Source organism: Salminus brasiliensis, chromosome 1 (genome assembly GCF_030463535.1).
Source record: "Salminus brasiliensis chromosome 1, fSalBra1.hap2, whole genome shotgun sequence".
In the NCBI taxonomy this organism is placed as follows: Eukaryota; Metazoa; Chordata; class Actinopteri; order Characiformes; family Bryconidae; genus Salminus; species Salminus brasiliensis.
Window position 1 is genome coordinate 71,458,092 of NC_132878.1, and position 18,847 is coordinate 71,476,938.

Consider the following 18,847-nt stretch of genomic DNA (forward strand, 5'->3'; position numbering starts at 1 on the left):
ATTCATATGGTCTTCATGACTGGTCAGGATTCTATGTACGAACATTTACTAAGGGTGCCTTAAAGGACTTCTTTCTAAGAGTGTTTATGATTCACTATGTTCATAAACTTTTTTGGTCATTTTTGGTGCTCTTATACAGGACAACGCGCGATTTCCTCTGTGCCCGTGCTGTATTTTCATTCAGGCGCTCTTCTGACCGCCACCCCCTCCCTCCCTCCCTCCCTCCGTGGGGTCCTCAGCTCACGGCGAGGCAGCTTTAAAGCGCGCGCAGCTGCAGCGGTTGAGGCAGTGAGCGCACAGAGAGCAGCACAGCCCGCGCGCCTGCAGACTGAGAGAGAGAGAGAGAGAGAGAGAGAGAGCGCGAGCCCGACACGCAGGACCGTTAGAGCAGCGCGCGGAGAGTTTAGAGCGCAGTAACGGATTTAACGCACGCTGTATTTATTTATTATCATTCATTTAATATGTTATTAATTCATTAATAAAGTCATTAATGAATTGTCAGTAGTGTAAAAGTGCACAGAAGAGAAACCTGCAGGAGTCTGCCTGAAGCTCGTGCTGTGATTTATTCTAGCATCATAACAAGAGCTGATCGTCACGTCGGAAAGGCTGTTGTTAATGCGTTATTAGTGGTCCACTAATGGTCTATTAGTGGTTTATTGGCGGTGTATTAGCGGTTTATTAGTGTTGCATTAGTCCCGTCACTCCCTCGGTGTCCGTGTCTTGCGCTGCCATGCTGGCTCTCGCGCTGGAGTTCCTGGTGGTGCTGCTGCAGGTGGCGTGGGCCGTGTGCGCCGCCGCGCTACGCTGGCTCGTGCGGCCGAAGGAGAAGAGCGTGTGCGGGCAGGTGTGCGTGATCACGGGCGCTGGCGGGGAGCTCGGGCGACTGTTCGCGCGGGAGTTCGCGCGCCGCCGCGCCACGCTCGTGCTGTGGGACATTAACAGCACGAGCAACGAGGAGACCGCTGAGATGGTCCGGGAAATCTACAGAGAACTGGACACTCACACAGCAGAGGGTAAGAGAGAGAGAGAGAGAGAGAGCATGGAGAAAGAGTGAATGAAGATTGTGAGAGAGAGAGCATTGAGAGAGGTAGAGACTGAAGGGAGAGAGAGAGCATGGAAAAAGTGTAATGAGGACTGGGGAGAGAGAGATTATGAAGAGATTGGAGAGAGAGTGGAGTGAGAGAATAAAGAGTATGGAGAATGTGTTTGAGACTGAGAAGAGAGAAAGTGAACAGAGTGTGTTAAAGTGTGTGTGTGTGTGTGTGTGTTTCAGAGACTTCAGAAAACTGCATGTGAGAGACTGCAGGAATAATAATCAATAGCTCAGTTAACCACAGTATCAGTAGCTGATCAGTAGTATTGATCTGAAAAGTACATTCAGACTGTACTGGGGGGCTTCTGAAAGACATTCTGAATTTGTGTGTTTGAGTGACAGATATATATGTATATAATCAGTTGATTGGCATACTGAAGGTTCTTGTCCTTCTGTGTGCTCCCTACAGGTTCTGGATCAGAGGAGGGCTCTGCTTTCCAGCCGCAGGTGTACACGTACGTTTGTGACGTGGGTAAGCGGGAGAGTGTGTATTCCACAGCCGAGCGAGTGCGCAAGGAGGTGGGAGAGGTGGACCTGCTGATCAATAATGCTGGTGTGGTGTCGGGTCATCACCTGCTGGAGTGTCCGGATGAGCTGATCGAGAGAACGATGGTGGTCAACTGCCACGCCCACTTCTGGGTGAGTCTCACGAAATCATGAATTATTCATTCACAATTAAAGGCGTTTAATCTCAGTCTCAGTCACCAACTTAGAAAAGAACAGAAAACCAGTCGCCTGAAAACTCATTTATCCTGAAAACCAATGAGCACTTGCTTTAGGACACATAGAAGCCAACAGGCCGATGCTCTCCACCGTCCTTTATAAGTCTTTATAAGTAAACCTCCACTTCTACTTTCACTTTCACAGGCCATTTTATTAGAAACCCCTACCTTGTGCTTCCACTAACTGGACGCTTTATTAGAAACCCCTACCTTGTGCTTTCACTCACTGGACGCTTTATTAGAAACCCCTACTTTGTGCTTTCACTCACTGGACGCTTTATTAGAAACACCTACTTTGTGCTTCCAGACGTAGAGGTAAAGCAGAGGTAGTAATAAAACAGTAATATGTCAATACTGCTAAAAGTAGTCATCAGTACTGTTTAACACTCAGCGTTTGATACCACTATACTGTCAGGAAATCGTCCCAGTGCGACTTTTCTTGTAAGGATGGGATTCTTGTCTTTTGGCATGATGCCCCCCCAAGAGTTGCAAAGCTCAGCCAAGTGTAAAGATGTTTACATTGTGGTAACTGCTGACAGTTTATTTTGAAGATGAAGCTTTATTGACATTAGCTTATTATTTATTCTTGGCAGTTATTGCCAATGTTAACATTCATTCTTTTGACAGAACTGTTCAGCACAGTCTGCATCTAAAGCTCAGCCAGGTCTAAGAAAATGTTCCCATTGCTAATTGGTGACAGGTTTGATTGTAGCTTTTTTGCTTTAGCTAGTTTATAGCATTTGTTAATAGTTTGGATTAATATTATTTTTTTTGTTAGTAAATTCTTACTTGCGGTATTTGAATGTTTTAGCATGCAGCCTTTTCACTGCTATAACACTCAATTAGGTCTGATTGTTTAACCACAGAAGTGTTTTAGCATGCCGTGTCTTTAAAGCTAATGATTTTCACAATGCTAACTGGTGTGTGTTTTTTTTTATGTTATTACCATTTCATTGACTATAGCTTGTTAGCATTTATTGTTAATCTTGGTAACATTCACAGTTACCAAACATTCACATGGAAGTTATTCCATGGTGCCCCTCCAAAGTTTCAAGGCTAAGCTAGAGCTGTTGACAATTACATAATGCTTCCTTTGGTTTTGGCTTATTACCAGTCTTAAAAACGGTCTAATTGTTAGTGGCATTAGCTTTTTTTGTCTGAAATTCTTTTAAATATCTGACGTCTACATAATGCTAAATAGTGACAGTTTGTTGTCATTTGAGGTTAGATCCTTATTGTTAGTATTAATTGCTTTTTGACTGAGCTATTCAACTGAGGATGTAGTGCTTCAGTTTTTTAGCCTGGCCCCTGTTCTTATTATTTGTTGTTAGGTAGGTGATATGGCCTGTTGATTTGTTAGCTGTTTTTAACATTAGCTGAACTATTTCTTTAAGGATGTGGTGCTTTGGTGTTTTCGCACAGTGCCCCTCCAGAGCTCCAAAGCTGTATACACCAGGTCTATGAACACAAAAGCTGAGTGACAGGGGGTTAGTTTCGGGGAGGGGGGTCATTGGTATGTTTATTAAAAGCCCATTGAGGAGCACATCCTGCTTGGGGAAGGGCCATTTGGACGAAGCCTCATTGGGCCTCTCTAATTAACCTCATGTTGGTAAACCAGTGAGCGCAGGACGTCTGCTGGCTGCATTCAGCCGGACCACCCTGGGGGTCAGCAGTTTGTTGGGGATCATGCTGTGCTAAAGCCACGCGTTTGTGGACGTTTTGGTGTCAACATCTGAGCAGAGCAGGTTGTTTGTTTTTGTTTATTAGCGTGGCGGGGTTACTGATGGCTGGCGGAGAAACGTGTGAATATTCGCGCAGCGGCGGACTGATACTTCCACAAACACTTAATCAAGTAATGATGGGCTTTTAAGTGGATCAGATGAATGAACACTATTGTGTGTCTGATGCCACAGTCCCTGAGGGTTGTGTAACTTCCCTTTTGATTTCAGTCCTGCTAATGTCATCTGACATCTGTAATATCACAAAAAACAATGCATTTTTGTCATAATTGTAGCTGTTTAGCCCCGCCCATTCACGCTGATGCTTGCTTTCAGCCAAGACTGCTGTTAGAATGTGAGAAGTACTCATATCCACAATATGCTAAGAAAACAAATGTAGTTCTGTTAAAACACATTATGATAAAACATCATAATACTGCCCACCTGCAGTTAGCAGTGCCCTAAATGTGACTGTACATAGCATTTTAATGGTGGATCAAACTGATGCACTTGTTTTGTGGTATAGTTGGAATCCTCATTAAGGTTTTGGGGATGTTTTTCTTAAGCTCTGTGCTGTGTGTGTGTGTGTGTGTGTGTTGGTATGAGATGAAAGCAGGGTTTAATGAGTAGGGACGTGCGTTGGCCGCAGTGCGGAGGATGTGGTTCGTTAAGAATTACAAACCAGCCTGCACCGGCACAGCTCTTTGTCTATGAAGCTCTATGTAACTTTAATTGGTCAGTTGGTCACTACATCCCTGCTCGTAGAATTGAACACAATACTTTCAATGGCTTTTGTGGCTTCAGACTTAACTCTAATTAAAGGAGATTTCTTTGGGATTTATCGGTCAACAGCTGTAATAATTACTTAATTACATTTGAAAAACACAGCTGAATAAATGACTCTTGAAGTTGGGTTTTATGTGCATGGCTGAACTTGGAGTAACTCACAAAGAGCATAATGGCAATTTTTGTCTTTTTTAGCATTTATCATTCTTTCTAAGCTGCTGACGTTTCTGAGGTCTGTTATGTAGTCAAAAGCTGTGCTTGGAAACGGCAAAGGCGAGGAGGCCACACTCCAGATGGACCTCGTCTTTGTTTTGCTGGATTGCATTGTGGGAATGCAGCGGTGTAGTGAGAGCCAGCAGAAGGTGAGGTCATTCACTCTCCCTCTCTGAACTGCTGGCGTTCCAGAGGCTCTCATCTACAGTCTCCGTGCTTACGCAGCGCCCACACACTGCTCACGTTGAAGTGACGTGCTGTAAAGAAACAGATAGTACTGGGTTGCGTATGCCACCTGAAACCAAACATCTGTTTATAACCTTTTATCATCTTCAAAAGGATCTTGAGAGTGATTATGTTGAAAAGCAAAAAGCAATATGGAGAGTGATGGCGCTGGCTGTTTACTGTTTGCTAGTTAACTTAGCTAACACTGGAAGCATATAACAAGACCCAGTGTGAGGCGCACACACACAAAATGCCATGCTTAAAATTCATATAATCATACATTGTCCTGCCCTGGCTGCAATACAGGAATGGTACAGGAGCACTGTATGTCAACTGACCTGTGCTATTGTGCTGTGGATCGCTATTTTACATCTTTGTCATTTCAGTAGCTCAGAATTTTATTAAACATGGTCACAATTGTCAAGTGGCAAAGGGGTTTTGCGTGGGAATGAGCCATTCATGCACTTTAGCTGCAGAGCCGCCACTCCAGTGTAAAAAAAAGAAAAACAGCCCTCTTCTAGAGAATCTTAACTGTATTCCCCAATTGTCATTGGGTATAAGTACAATGGAAAAAGTTCAGATATTTTAGTGTATTAGTCCAGCATCACCTAAACATTCTGCTCTGCTGCAGTTTAGTAAATACATCATCACTTATCAGCTCAGACTTTTTACATTAGCTTGTGATGTCTTATTGATATGTGATATAATATGCCATATGTCTGGATAGTGGAAACGATAGTGTTATAAATGTTCATACTGAACACCATGGGGGCATTTCACAAAGCAGGATCTATCAGATATCCCAGACTGTTCTTAATATATTAAATGTTTTTAATGTATCATCACTGTCAAACCTGTATATCTAAAATAGTAGCTTTACAAGAGAAAGGAAAAAAACCTTTCAATGCAAGTCAATATTAAGATTGTATTCCAAGTCCAATTTAGGAGCATTTGTATTGGTGTATTCCAATGTGACCCCGTTTAAAGGACTAAAGTTGTCAAAGAATAATAACAGCAAAATGGAGATACAAGCTTTTTGCGCGATAGTGACGATAAAATATTCACAGTGCTGCTATTTTGATCAGCTTCTTATTTCTCTCTTCAACACCCATCCCTCTCTCTCTAAAGTGAAAGCATGGTTGTAACTCGCTGTGATTGGTGGCCGACACATTCCACCAGTGTGAGGGATGCAGCTGTAGGCGGCCGCAGTGAAAGTCTGTGCTCTGTAGAAGGATTTTGGCAAACATCCCTGCGGAGAAAGCAAACTGTGGTGATTTGTTATTGTTAAGTTGATAAATCACTTTACATTACTCTTTTCTGTGGGTAAGATGCATAAGCTCTGCCCCCTCTCCGCCCACTGTACTCTGAACAGTGTTGATCACTGTCTGCAGTAAATGAGAACTTGGCCCTTTTCCAATTCCATACGCAGTTTGGACGTTTGTGGACAGCGTGCTGAACTCGTCCAGTTTTCAGACAGCAGAGAGAGCTGAAGGCTGTAATGGCGATCTGCTGCTTGACCCACTTCTGCCACAATCACTTTCTTGTCTCTGGATCTGCTTGACAAAATTCCAAGTGACAGGAGTCAAAGTTCTGCTGCATTCTTGCTGGACTAGGAGAAAAGGGCCAGGTGGGCAGAAGGGTCTTAGTCGGGTAGTCTTAGGCAGGCCTGGAGTGGCACACCTGTGTTTGTTACTTGCTTTTGTATGCAGTGTTTAACATGGTGGAGATTTTACCTGTTTACCCATAAAACTCTATATAACATTAGAATAAACCCACATAAACATAAAGTCAGTGGTCAGTGAGTGAGTTTACTGTAAAACTCTATATAACATTAGAATAAACCCAAATAAACATAAAGTCAGTGGTCAGTGAGTGTGTTTACTGTAAAACTCTATATAACATTAGAATAAACCCAAATAAACATAAAGTCAGTGGTCAGTGATTGAGTTTACTGTAAAACTCTATATAACATTAGAATAAACCCAAATAAACATAAAGTCAGTGGTCAGTGAGTGTGTTTACTGTAAAACTCTATATAACATTAGAATAAACCCAAATAAACATAAAGTCAGTGGTCAGTGAGTGTGTTTACTGTAAAACTATATAACATTATAATAAACCCTAATAAACATAAAGTCAGTGGTCAGTGAGAGTGTTTACCTGTGAAACTGTCAGAAAGGGCTGTTGGTCAGTAAAGTTACTGATATGTAGGTTCGAAGAACACAGGTTTGTTTGTTTGTGCCACAGTTATAGAGCAGTGCGTTTGTATTTACTCTGATGTTACAGTTATATTCTTACTGTCCAGATAAACAGACCATTTTATCTGATGCCCTTAAGACTTTTGCAGTGTTTCTTTTAGCATCCACATGTTTGTTTCCTCATCTCTGAGAATTTCAATGCACAATTTATTACAAGCCTGTAAATGCCTTTGTAGAAGTTAAATCATCAAGCCAACACCACGCTGCTCGGTCAGAAAAATCTCGGCCACATTTCTGTGTTAGCACATACTGGTCCTCTTTGTTCGGCGGCTAATTAACGGCCAGCTATCTGCACCCAATATTTGTGAGTATTCCTGTTGTTTAAACAGTAGCACTAATCCAGGCTGACGCGGCAGCTGAGAACAGCTTTTGTGCGGAGCGATGCACTTGAGTTTGTCTCAATTAGGAAGCGCATCAGGCATGGGCCGAGGAAGCCCTGCGCTGTTGGGAGTTAATTTAGCGTAAACGCAAGCGTTGAGAACCAATTACGGAAGCTACGAAGTAAGACATGAACTCGTGTTCGGCTTCACACGTTTTGTGTCCGAGAGGTCGGCGGGGCCACGGGGACGGGCTCACAGAATGCCCAACCGTTTCTTTACAACAGAAGTTCACCAGTTTTTCTAAATTCTCTGCGTAATTCAGAGAGAAGTTTAGATGAGCACGTTGGTGTCAAATTGTGGTTCGTTGTAGAGAAATTTACCAACAGACTTTTTTACAGTGGTGACAGGAACCAGGCATCACCATGAGTACCACACACCACACACCAAATATATCCATTTTATTTACTCAGTGCATTAAACTCTTCTTCATCTTTTTGAATGCGGTACCATAAAGTGCAGCCAGTCAGAACAGTCGTATGCAAATAATTATTGACTTTCTCAGTAAAAATAAATACAGATGCTCTACAGAGACACATCTGCACATTGTAATACATAAGTAATGTTAAATATAATGTTAAATATTTTTATGTTATATAAACTTTAGAAACTTGTGCACATTATTGAAACCGATTTATCTTGGCAGTAAGTGAGCTTGTAAAAAACCCATATGTCCTATGACCAGATGCAAGTAAAAATAAATACATTAAAAAGTAACAAGAATTTGAAAAATACTTGTTATCTTCTGAGCCAAGTTTGGAATTAGAAACTGTTCTTTTTCTCTGTAATAAGGCGTGGTGTGTGTGTCAAAGAAAAAAGTGCACACTTGCAGAAAGAGCAGGAATTCCAGCACGCTGTCAGATTGACGTTTTTACAGCCTGCTGGCAGAGCTGAGATGTGTTTAAGCTGGCGGAGCAGAACTGTGTGAGCTGGTACCACTCTCAGAATCTCTTCTCTGCAGCACGTTTATAAATGCTGATATCACCGGCTGCGGTGAAGCGCTGTGTTTTTCTTGGCCTCCTGATTTTACATGCTGGTCATGGAGCGCCCTCTATAAAGCTGTAGGCGGAGTGTGCTTTACTGCTAGCATGCAGTAATTAAACAGTGCGGTTCGTGTTTGCTTATCTTCACTTGTTCCTTCTCCACAAAGTGTGAGATTTAGTGAAAAGAATGAAGACCCATTTTGACCCATCAGTTCCAGGACTTCTGATAACTGATAACATCAATGTAGTTGATGGGGGGGTGGGATATACATATTAGGATATACATATTAGGCAGTGAGTGAACAGTCAGTTCTTAAAGGACAAATGGGCAAGCATAAGAATCTGAGCCACCTTGATCATGGGCATGTTGTGATGGCTAGACAACAGGGTCAGAACATTTCCAAAACATCAGGCAGGTTTTGTGTGGTGTTCCCTGTACACAGTGGTCAGTACCTACCAAAAATGGTCCAAGGAAGTACTAGCAGTGAATCAGAGACAGGCTCATGGGCGCCCACAGTTCATAAAGAGACCCCACCTTACAAATACACAAATTTGACCGTAAACTTGTACAGTTTAGAATGGGACAAAGGCTAAAGGGAGGATCTGCACATTGTTTTTGGAGAATGCAATAATGGCCACTTTTAAGGCTTGAACACTGTAATACATGAGGGGATGGATCTGTGCGGGAGGAAAAAAGGAAATTGTGGACAAACCAGGATCATTCATTCACTCTCTCACTGTTTCACATGCAGTTCCAGCCTGATTGCAGAACAGAGCCAGCAGTGCTGGTGTCACTGTTTGTTTTCCTCTAATGAAAGCACCCCAAAACGTATTACAATCCAAACTAAACACCATTTGTCCTGGTAATACTTACTGGAAGTTGTTCTTAGTCCAGATAAGTAAGTAAAGTCCTGCGTAAATTAGTCTCGAGGGAGCTTGTGAAAACGGAGCGGTCAGTAATGGCCTTTCAGACAGAAACAGGACTGTTCCTGAACTCCCTCTGTAGAGCCGAGCAGATGAGGATTGTTTAGTCTTTGTGAATTATTAGCAGAAGGAAGGAGGAGGGAAAAATCCAGGATCAAAGGGCTTTGGCAAAGATGAAGAGCATCAGGAAAATAACCTCCCTTTCTCTCTCTCTCTCTCTCTCTCTCTCTCTCTCTCTCTCTCTCTCTCTCTTTCTCTCTCCCTCATCCTCTTCCAGACCACCAAGGCATTTCTCCCCAAGATGCTGGAGATGAACCATGGCCACATTGTGACAGTTGCCAGTTCGCTGGGCCTCTTCAGCACAGCTGGTGTGGAGGTTAGTGCACTGCAGAAACCGAATAAATCTACTGGCAGCCTTCACATAAAAGGAAAAAATTGACAACGTTTAGAGAAGGCTCTGCGTGTTTGGCTTGAAAAGACGTTGAAGATTCAGTATTGCAGTGAAAGCCCACAATTCAGCTGTTAAAGAAACTTAGAGCTTCTGTGGGTGTGCGATAGTTTCACACCTGTCTACCGATAGATATATTATACAAATTCATCACCAGCTCACTTGACTTAACATCTTTAAGCACTGATTTTCACAGGTGATGCATGATACCTATAAATAATGCCATGAGGAGAGCTTTGGAGATGTTTTAATGTACTTTTTATGTGAGGGATATTTTTCATTATAAACAAATACATGTTTTTTAAAATCAGGATCATAGGTAGCTCTGTTTTAAGTCAGGACAGACACACACAGATACGTGCTCAAATAGTACAACACACAGCAAGAGGTCTTCTTCTATACCATGAAAGATTCTTATTCTCTGCTGTAGCATTTATATTCATCTTTTTGTCTTTTCTCCATTCATTAATTCACACAAAGAGCCTTCTTTGCCTTTTTCTTCTATTTAAATACAGTCTGTTTGCTGGGATGGTTAAATGGTTTGTGCCAAACTGGTTACTCTAGCCTGTGCCAGTGAAAAGGCCACTCTGAGTTAATATTCTGCTGCTTGTACAACTTCCTTTCACTGCTTTCCAACCTGGTGTCATTTTTCCAGCGGCCTTTTGGGGGAAACTTTGGCCGTTTTGTTTTGTTAGGTACCCATATGCTTGTGTTGTAGCAACCCTTATCCTTAAGTTAGCTTCACTTCAAAGCAGCCAGCAGCACCGGCAGCTTTTCTGACCCTTTATGCTGGCTTGAAATAGTGAGTGTGAGGTTTTTTATGGCCCAGCATTAATGCAGTGACTAAAGCTGCCAGTTGATGTATGTGGAATCTCTTTATCCTTGTGTGTTTATCTACACGCATCTGTGTTTGACCAGGCTGGTTTTGAAGATTATGTCCACAGCGAACCACATCAAAACCCCTTCCCGCTGCTGCGCACAGCTGAAGAATGCTAATGAAACTGTAGAACTTAGCTGTTGTGCTGGCACTGTGTCATTACAGAGAGGAAAAGAGCCTCGGGAGCTTTGGTTCTGTTCGCTTTTGTTTTAAAAGGCTGCTGTTCTTTCTTCACTATCACAGGATTACTGCGCCAGCAAGTTCGGAGCCATCGGCTTCCACGAGTCCCTGAGCCACGAGATCAAGGCCTCGGAGAAGGACGGCATCAAAATGACGCTGGTGTGCCCTTACCTGGTGGACACGGGCATGTTCAGAGGCTGCAGGATAAGGTAACTGTGCAAATGGCACTATTGGATTTCCAATAAAGAGAGAAAGAGACAATAGAGATGTGGTTCAAGTGGACACTGCTGAACAGCAGTCAGGGTAGCTTTGCTTGTTGTCCGCTCATGTCACACTCAGCTTGGCTTTCTGTTAGCACAATGACGTCCCTACACACACACTCTCCCATTTCTGACTCAGGCTGGCCTCTTTGACACTGGATCCATTTCCTTCAACAGTAGTTACGTTTACATGCACACAATAGCCCCACTAAGTTCCTACGCTGCTTTCAAGTGGTCTCTGTTTTAGCGGGCAAGGCGACTTTCCCACCAGGAGACACCATGAACACTGTAAAAAATGTACAATTAACTTTGGATTTCTGCTACATTTGTTGTTTAAAACCAAAACAGGGGCCAAAAAATACGTCATTAAATTCCTCTGGAAAAAACACTTTCTGAGTTATACATGGAAGCAGCAATAGTTTGAGACACTGGACATCACTTACATTAGAGACTCGTTGACTAGTTATAGTGCCATTTACATGCACGCCAGCATGGTCTGATTACATTACAGAAACAATCAACCCCTTCAGTATTTTGGAGAGATTCTCTTAATTTATACGGTCTACTGTTAATATACATATCTGAAATGTTACTCACACTAACATCTTACATATGACCAATCACTTAATTTGGTCATACACCACTATTTCTTTAACAATGCACTAGAAACCCTAATTTTGCTTGTTGTTTTATTTTGCTACCAAAAATATTTGGTCAGCTTCTGTAGAAGCAAAATGAAACAAAATGTTTCATGACAGTCTATGCTTCACAAGAGTTTATATCCAAATCGATCTTAGAACGCAGAAGTTTAGACTAAGATCCTAGTCAGACCATGCTAATTAAGCCATGCTACTTGCATGACCATAACTTACTGACACCAATACCCAACAATTTTATTGACTCTGAAAAGTCTCTGAACTTCTCATCTTATTATTTTCTTTTCCTTCTTTCTCCCTCTTTGACGTTGTCCAGGAAAGAGATTGAGCCGTTTTTGCCTCCCCTGCGGCCAGAGTTCTGTGTAAAACAGGCCATGAGGGCCATCCTGACTGACCAGCCAATGGTCTGTACACCTCGCATCGTCTATATGGTCAACTTCATGAAAAGGTGAGAAGGGCTGGTCTTTCCTTTAGTTTTTTTAATTCTGTATAGAATTACCTAAACAATGTACTTTTTTCTTTTAAGACTTATTCATACACAGAAATGCACACTGACAATTAAATGCATAGGGGGCTACTATTGATCTGATTGATTGACTATTAAATGGTCTTGCCATTTCAACTTCTGTTGTCCATCTCAGCAGCACATGTTTCTCTGTTTGAAGGTGTGAGGATGGTAATAGATTTAAAGGTGGTAGAGTACTGTTTTTTTAGTCTCCAATCTCTTACCTCTTTTTTTTCTCTCTTTCTGTCAAAGCATCCTGCCGTTCGAGGCCATTGTGTGCATGTACCGTTTCCTCGGAGCGGACAAGTGCATGTACCCCTTCCTGGCTCAGAGGAAAGAGGCAATGAACAACAATGAAGCGAAGAACGGGATCTAGATAATGGCTTCTAAACTACAGGGCACATTTGCTACCCATATGAGGAAACACCACTGAGAGCAGAGTGGACAGAAGAGAGACTGAATTCAGACTGGTGCACTTGCATTGAGCAGATGCAAAGGTTTACCATATTGTTCCTCTGGAACAAAGAAAGCTGTGTAACTACGCTAAGGATTTATTTGTTTCTTTTTTTTTTTTTTTTTTGGTTTGTTTTAAAAGAAACCGACCATCTATATACTGTGTCAATAGTTTTGAAATCATACATGAGATATTCAGTAATTATTTACATAATGTAGTCACCAGCATTATCTAGAGTCTTTGTGAAAATATACAGTATGTTACTGTATGAGCAGTAAGATCTTGTCACTTTTTTATTTGTAGACATGCACTGTAATTACCTAATCTCTCTACACTGCCAATACTATTAGCTACACCATTACGCCACCTCATTTCCCAAAAATCAGAGGCAAACAATTCATCTGTCAGAAAAAAGCCCCAAAGTTAACCCTGACAGTAAACCCAACAATTAACCTTGTTAAAGTCGATTATAAAAGAAGACTTAAACGTAATTGTTAGTCAATGGTAAAAAAAAAAGTCAGTGGTAAACTTAACAAATATCCCAGCATAAAAGTCAATGGTAAACCGGCATTAAGTTAATGGTACAGCCATCAATGAACCCAAAGTTAACGCTACTTTGTAAACCCAGTGTTCGGGTCACTGATTAACTCGTTGTTAAGGTCGCTGGTGAAAGTGTTAACACAACAATAAACCCGAAGTAAACTTACTGGTAAACCCAGTATTAGAGTCACTGGTATAAAACAGTAAACCCACCAGTAAACCAAACAACAAACCCAAAGTTAAGTTTACTGGTACCCAACACTAAACCCAGCCTGTAAAGTGAAGTGTAAACCCAACCTTAAACCCCATGTTAAACCCAAAGCTAAAGTCACTGGTAGAAGCCAACAATTAACCCAATTTTAAAGTCACTGGTAAACTCAATGTTAAACCCTACAATGAAGTCCATGGTTAAGCCTATAGTCTCAAACCTTCATCTAGTCACTATGTTTTTGATCCAGAATATAAGTGTGAACGGTTCAACTGTTTCCGTACTGTGTTGGCTGGTTTTGTAAAAAAAAAAAAAAAAAAAAAATCCAGTCTGTTTGAGCAGTTTCACACTCGCTGACCTAAATGTCTTCTAAATGCCATCCTCTGTTCAATTAGACCAAGGACTATGGAAGAACTGAATGGAAACTGAACAGCCCACCTCTATTGATTTTTGGGGGATTTTTGTCTGTATTTAAATTGTTTTTGGGGAGGCTGGAAGACGTGTGTCTTTATTTACTTTTTTTGAAGCAGTATATGCATTATTTGTTTAAGCGACGGTTCTCTGACAATGTAAAGGATGAAGCAGGACATGGACTGAGGAAAGTATGTGAACCATCAACTCACCTGCGTTGACTGCGTTGAAATGGTTTGAAAATCTCAGAAACCCTGCCGAGTGTCTACTACGTCTTCATTCCACTTTTGTCCAGCTAAAATTTGTATCATGTCTCTTGTAACTTGGACTGTTGATTGAAATTGTTCTCCATGAATAGATATTTGGGTATTTTGTATGTCTAAGAAAATCATATATGAATTTAATGTACATTCCAATAGGCACCATTTCTTCACTTATAGTGATGAGCCTAAAATCACTACCTCTTCATTTTTTTTTTTTTTGCCATTTGTTGACAGTATGACATTATGCCTCTTTTGTAACTTTCTTAAGACTGCTCTATAGAGGAGCAAACAATGTGGTTCCAATGTTTAGTGTCTCTACCTAACTTAAATTAATAAAGTGATTTAGATTGTGCTTTTTGTTGTTGGAGTGTAATGGGGTGAAACTTGTTGGGCCAATAGAATTCGTTTTGTACTGTGTAGCTGTGATAGGGAGACCTTGTGACACCATATTTGGTTCAGGTGTATTTGGGTACCACAGAAACCATGTGTGCAGTATCTATACTGTAAATGTTCAGGTTCCAAACACTTTTCCGTAACACTGTCCACACATCACAGTGTCTGCTTAAGCTGTGCCTGTGCCCTTACTGAATTATAGTTGAACTGTGTAGGTGAAATGCCATAAGTTTATAAACATGTTCCATAAACAAGATGACAATTTGAGGGCTTTCCACACAGATTTCAAAGTACATGCTATAAGCATTTAGGTATTTAAAAAAAAGGAAACCCTTTTGCAAGCATTTAGAAACAGCTTATGTTAGTATTAATAAGATGACACGGTGCTTAACAACATTTATTTTATTTAACACTGTTACAGCACATGTAAATCAAAGGCTTAGTAGAGAAAACAAGTCATATGAAAGATGTCCTATAACTAAAACTCAAGGATCAAGAAATCAAGAATGTATGATGCTCTAAATAAGGGATCCGCCTTATAAACTTTTAAATGGGAATGGCACTTTATAGCTGTTATAAATGGAGCAAATAACCAGTGCTATATGTCAAGGCCTCTAATGTCAGTACAATGTCATTTACATAATAAAACACTGCCATCTTACAAATACTGACAAAAGCTGGTCATTAGTTCTTGCCTTTTAAATGCTGATGTATGTGTAATACATCAGTCCTGTGTAAGTGTCCTCAGTCACTGAACATGTATTGCATTGCACAATGCACAGTGGACTGTAGCTCAGCACTCTTGAGTATGTTTAAACAGCCCTGAAAAAAAAACAAGACGTTTCTCTAAGGGCACGATTGCAGAGCACATTCTAATTCTTTCCATTTATGTCACACAGTCTTCCTGAGTAGAGCGAAGAGACAAAAAACATGGATCATGTTAACGTTTATGTTGGTCTGGATGCATCACTCTGGGTCGGACCACCTACAGTCCGTTCGGCTGCAGTGGGAATGGAGTTTGACTCACTTGTTCCACTTGTCTCTGGTCCAGCCCGGGCGGCCTGTGTTGTGGTTAGGGGTGTCATCGCCGTAACAGGCTAGGAAATGTGTCATTCAGAAGAACACAGCTGAGCACATGAATATGTCTGAGTGTGTGGTACTGCAGCATTAGCGGCTACAATGAAACACTCAATGTAATACCTGTTCAGTTTTGAGACACTAAACACCAGGGCAGTGACATCAGCTCGTCTGTTGAGCAATCTGCCATTAGCGTGGACATAACAGAATAGTTTATGCAAGCATGAGGCAGAGGAGAGATGTACACTCTAGATTTTGTCAGAAAACTTTTAGAAAACTATGGAATATGTCTATGGAGGTACATGGGAAGACATCACCCGTATCTGTCATGATTCCTGTAGTCAGTCATGAGTAGTGATCATGATTGACTACAGCTGGTAGCTTCTCTGTGGGAGGATAGGATTTGACAAAGGATTTGACAGTACTCTTTGGATTTACCAACACACAGTCCAATAAGGTATTAGGAGGTGTAGCCACTTTGCCAAGGTCTGGAAGAACACCCAAACTGTCACCCTCAGCTCAGAGATTGATTTGTTTGGATGGTCAGGACAAGAACCGGAAGAAACAGAGACTGCAGGTACACCGGTGGTACTGTCTACAAGTCAAGTAAGTAAGTAAGTTTCCCTGTTCCAAAATGGACACCCTTAAGCATGACTACACTCTGCAGTTGACCACATGAATTACATTGAGTTGTTTGGCCACAATGACCAGAGGTGAGTGTCAGTGAGTGAGCATTTGTGAATGACCATTAGTGTGTTTCAGTAGTAGTTCAGCAGCTGTAGTGAAGCTTTAATTACAACCATTCTAAGATGGAATAAAGATGAGGCATTCTGCCCTGAGAATGATGTACCAACTGTTAAGGGTGGTGGTAGCATTATTCTCTGGGACTGTTTTGCTGCCAGTGGAACTTGTACATGACACAAACTGGATGGAATAATGAAGGACTACCTCAGAAAGTCTATTGAAACCCTTTCAAAAAGATATGGACTGTGCTTAAAAACGGTGGGAAGAAACTGACACTGACACATTGAACTCCACTACCAGTTTAACGGTTTATTAAAAGACCAAGGTTGACATGTCTTTCACAACCATGATGAGTGTGTGTAAACCTCCAACTCTAGCTGTTTTCAAAATGTTTATTTGGTATCTCAAAAAGTGACTTAAAATCACAATATTCTTTAATTAATATCTACAAATGATTTTATAAATAAATATTTGTTTTTGAAATAAAGCGTAAAATGTAAAACAGAAGTAACTATTCTGAGGCATAAGGACAAATTTATTTATATAATAAAATGCACTTTTAAATAAAATAAACATTGGACTTGAAGTGGACTTGAAAAAAACAATATTTCAAGGATTCTGAGCCCTTAAATACAATCAATACATCAATTCTGTCAGGATCTGAATGCTAGTACTAGAACTTTATTCCTGATGTTCTACAGCTTTTACGATCATGTACAGATCTGTTTACAGATCCATAATTCTGTACTCATCTACCATTTCTACTTTTATTAGATTCATGCTGTTATTCCTACTGAAAGCTGAGAAACTCCACAGGACTAACATGCTGAGGGCATTTTGTACATGTATCAGGAACCACGCTGTGTGACTTGACAGAAAACTTGACAAGATCGTTTTCCTATAAAGTTAATATTTACAATGCAAGGGTTTGTCACGACTGTAATGACGCAAAAAGCACATGAGGGAAAACGTCACTGTCACACAAGGTTTCAGTGACAACGGACTCATTCTAGAAATCAGTGACTTCCTCGATCAACACCACAGTATTGTTAATCATAGCTATCTGTAACTGAGTGTCACTGAATGAGCATTAGTGTGCAGCATTTCAGCAGCTGTAGTGAAACTCTAATTACGCCGCTGAACAGCCATTCTCACGACGCGCTCTGAAGTTCTGAATCAGAGCATGACGGGCCTTTCTGATGTAACTGTTACTGAATGTCAAGAATGCGCTTACACAAAAATGGGAAGTTACCCTCTATAAATAGAAAGTTATTTAACTGCAGATTACTACAGGCTGTTCTACTGTACTGGAACATAGTTTCCTTATAAAATGTGTCAGCCCACTCTGACGGCCTATTTTTAATCTTAACACTGCTCCCAAAGCAGAGCTAGCAGTTTATTCAAATTTACGTAACAGAATTACGATTGCTTGCTCACTTCAATTTCCACAGCGGAAAGTGGGCCAGCCAATCAATCCGATTACAAGCGTTTCCAGAGAAGTGCAGCACAGGGTGAGAAATGACACTGCTAGCACCAAAAGACTCTATAACGATAATAATAAAGAAGAACGTTTGATTGGAAATAACAGAACCCTTCATGTTTACATTTATGGAATTTAGCTCATGCTCTTATGTAGCGTGACTTACATTTGAATAGAGTTACACAAGTTTTTAAATGTCGAGTTGAGAGTCTTGCCCAAGAACTCTTATTGGGATAGCCTGATGTGCTTGCCTGGGCAGGGAATTGAACCCTAGTCTAAGATTGAGAAGGCAGTGTTATTAGCCACTATGCTAGACCAACCACTATGGCGCAACATTTTTTTTTTAAACAGTTTAGCAGCAGTGCCTTAGTGGTGCCTCCTGACAAACAGTGGTGTTTCCATCTTTTACCCTTTCAAAATAACACAAAAGACAAAAAAGGCCTAAGGCTAAGTTTTGGGCACCCTGCATGGGGGGTGCTTAGAAACACCCCCTTTGGCAAGTATTACAGCTTGTACATGCTTTTTGTAGCAGCTAAGAGTCTTTCAGGTCTTGTGTGTGGGACTTTCTCTTTTTCGTCTGTGCAGAAGGCTTCTAATTCTGTGAGATTATTTCATTGTCTTGCTGCACTGCTTTTTTGATTTCTAGCCACAGATTTCCAGTGATGAAATATGAAACCTTCGGCTGCCTCTTGAAGTAGTCTATTGTGGATTTTGAGGGGTGTTGTGGATCTTTATCCTGCTGTACAGACCATCCGCTTTTCATTTTCAGCTTTATACAGAAAGTGGGATGTTTCCATTCAGAACTTACTAGTATATGATTGAGTCCAATCTTCCTTCTACCCATGAAAGTTTCCCTGTGCCACTGACTGCAACACAAGCCCCACATATGACTGACCCACTCCTTAGCGTAACAGTTGGAGAGGGTTCTTTTCATTAATTTTTGTACCATTTATCTTTAAGCATATCTTTTCTCATTGCAGCCAAAAGAGTTCCTTTCAACTTTAATAGTCCACAGGACACTTTAATAGTCCAAAGGCTTTTCTTCTGCTAAA

At 41.1% G+C, this 18,847-nt stretch overlaps 1 protein-coding gene across 1 annotated transcript; it reads left to right on the top strand.

Annotated features, from left to right (window-relative positions):
• Positions 1–290: 290 nt before the first annotated feature.
• Positions 291–14,453, top strand: rdh10a (retinol dehydrogenase 10a). The gene is made up of 6 exons (XM_072657235.1): positions 291–1,013; positions 1,503–1,732; positions 9,577–9,675; positions 10,868–11,013; positions 12,037–12,168; positions 12,478–14,453. The coding sequence occupies exons 1-6, from the start codon at positions 731–733 to the stop codon at positions 12,599–12,601; spliced, it is 1,014 nt and encodes a 337-aa protein (XP_072513336.1). The 5' UTR covers positions 291–730; the 3' UTR covers positions 12,602–14,453.
• Positions 14,454–18,847: the final 4,394 nt, after the last annotated feature.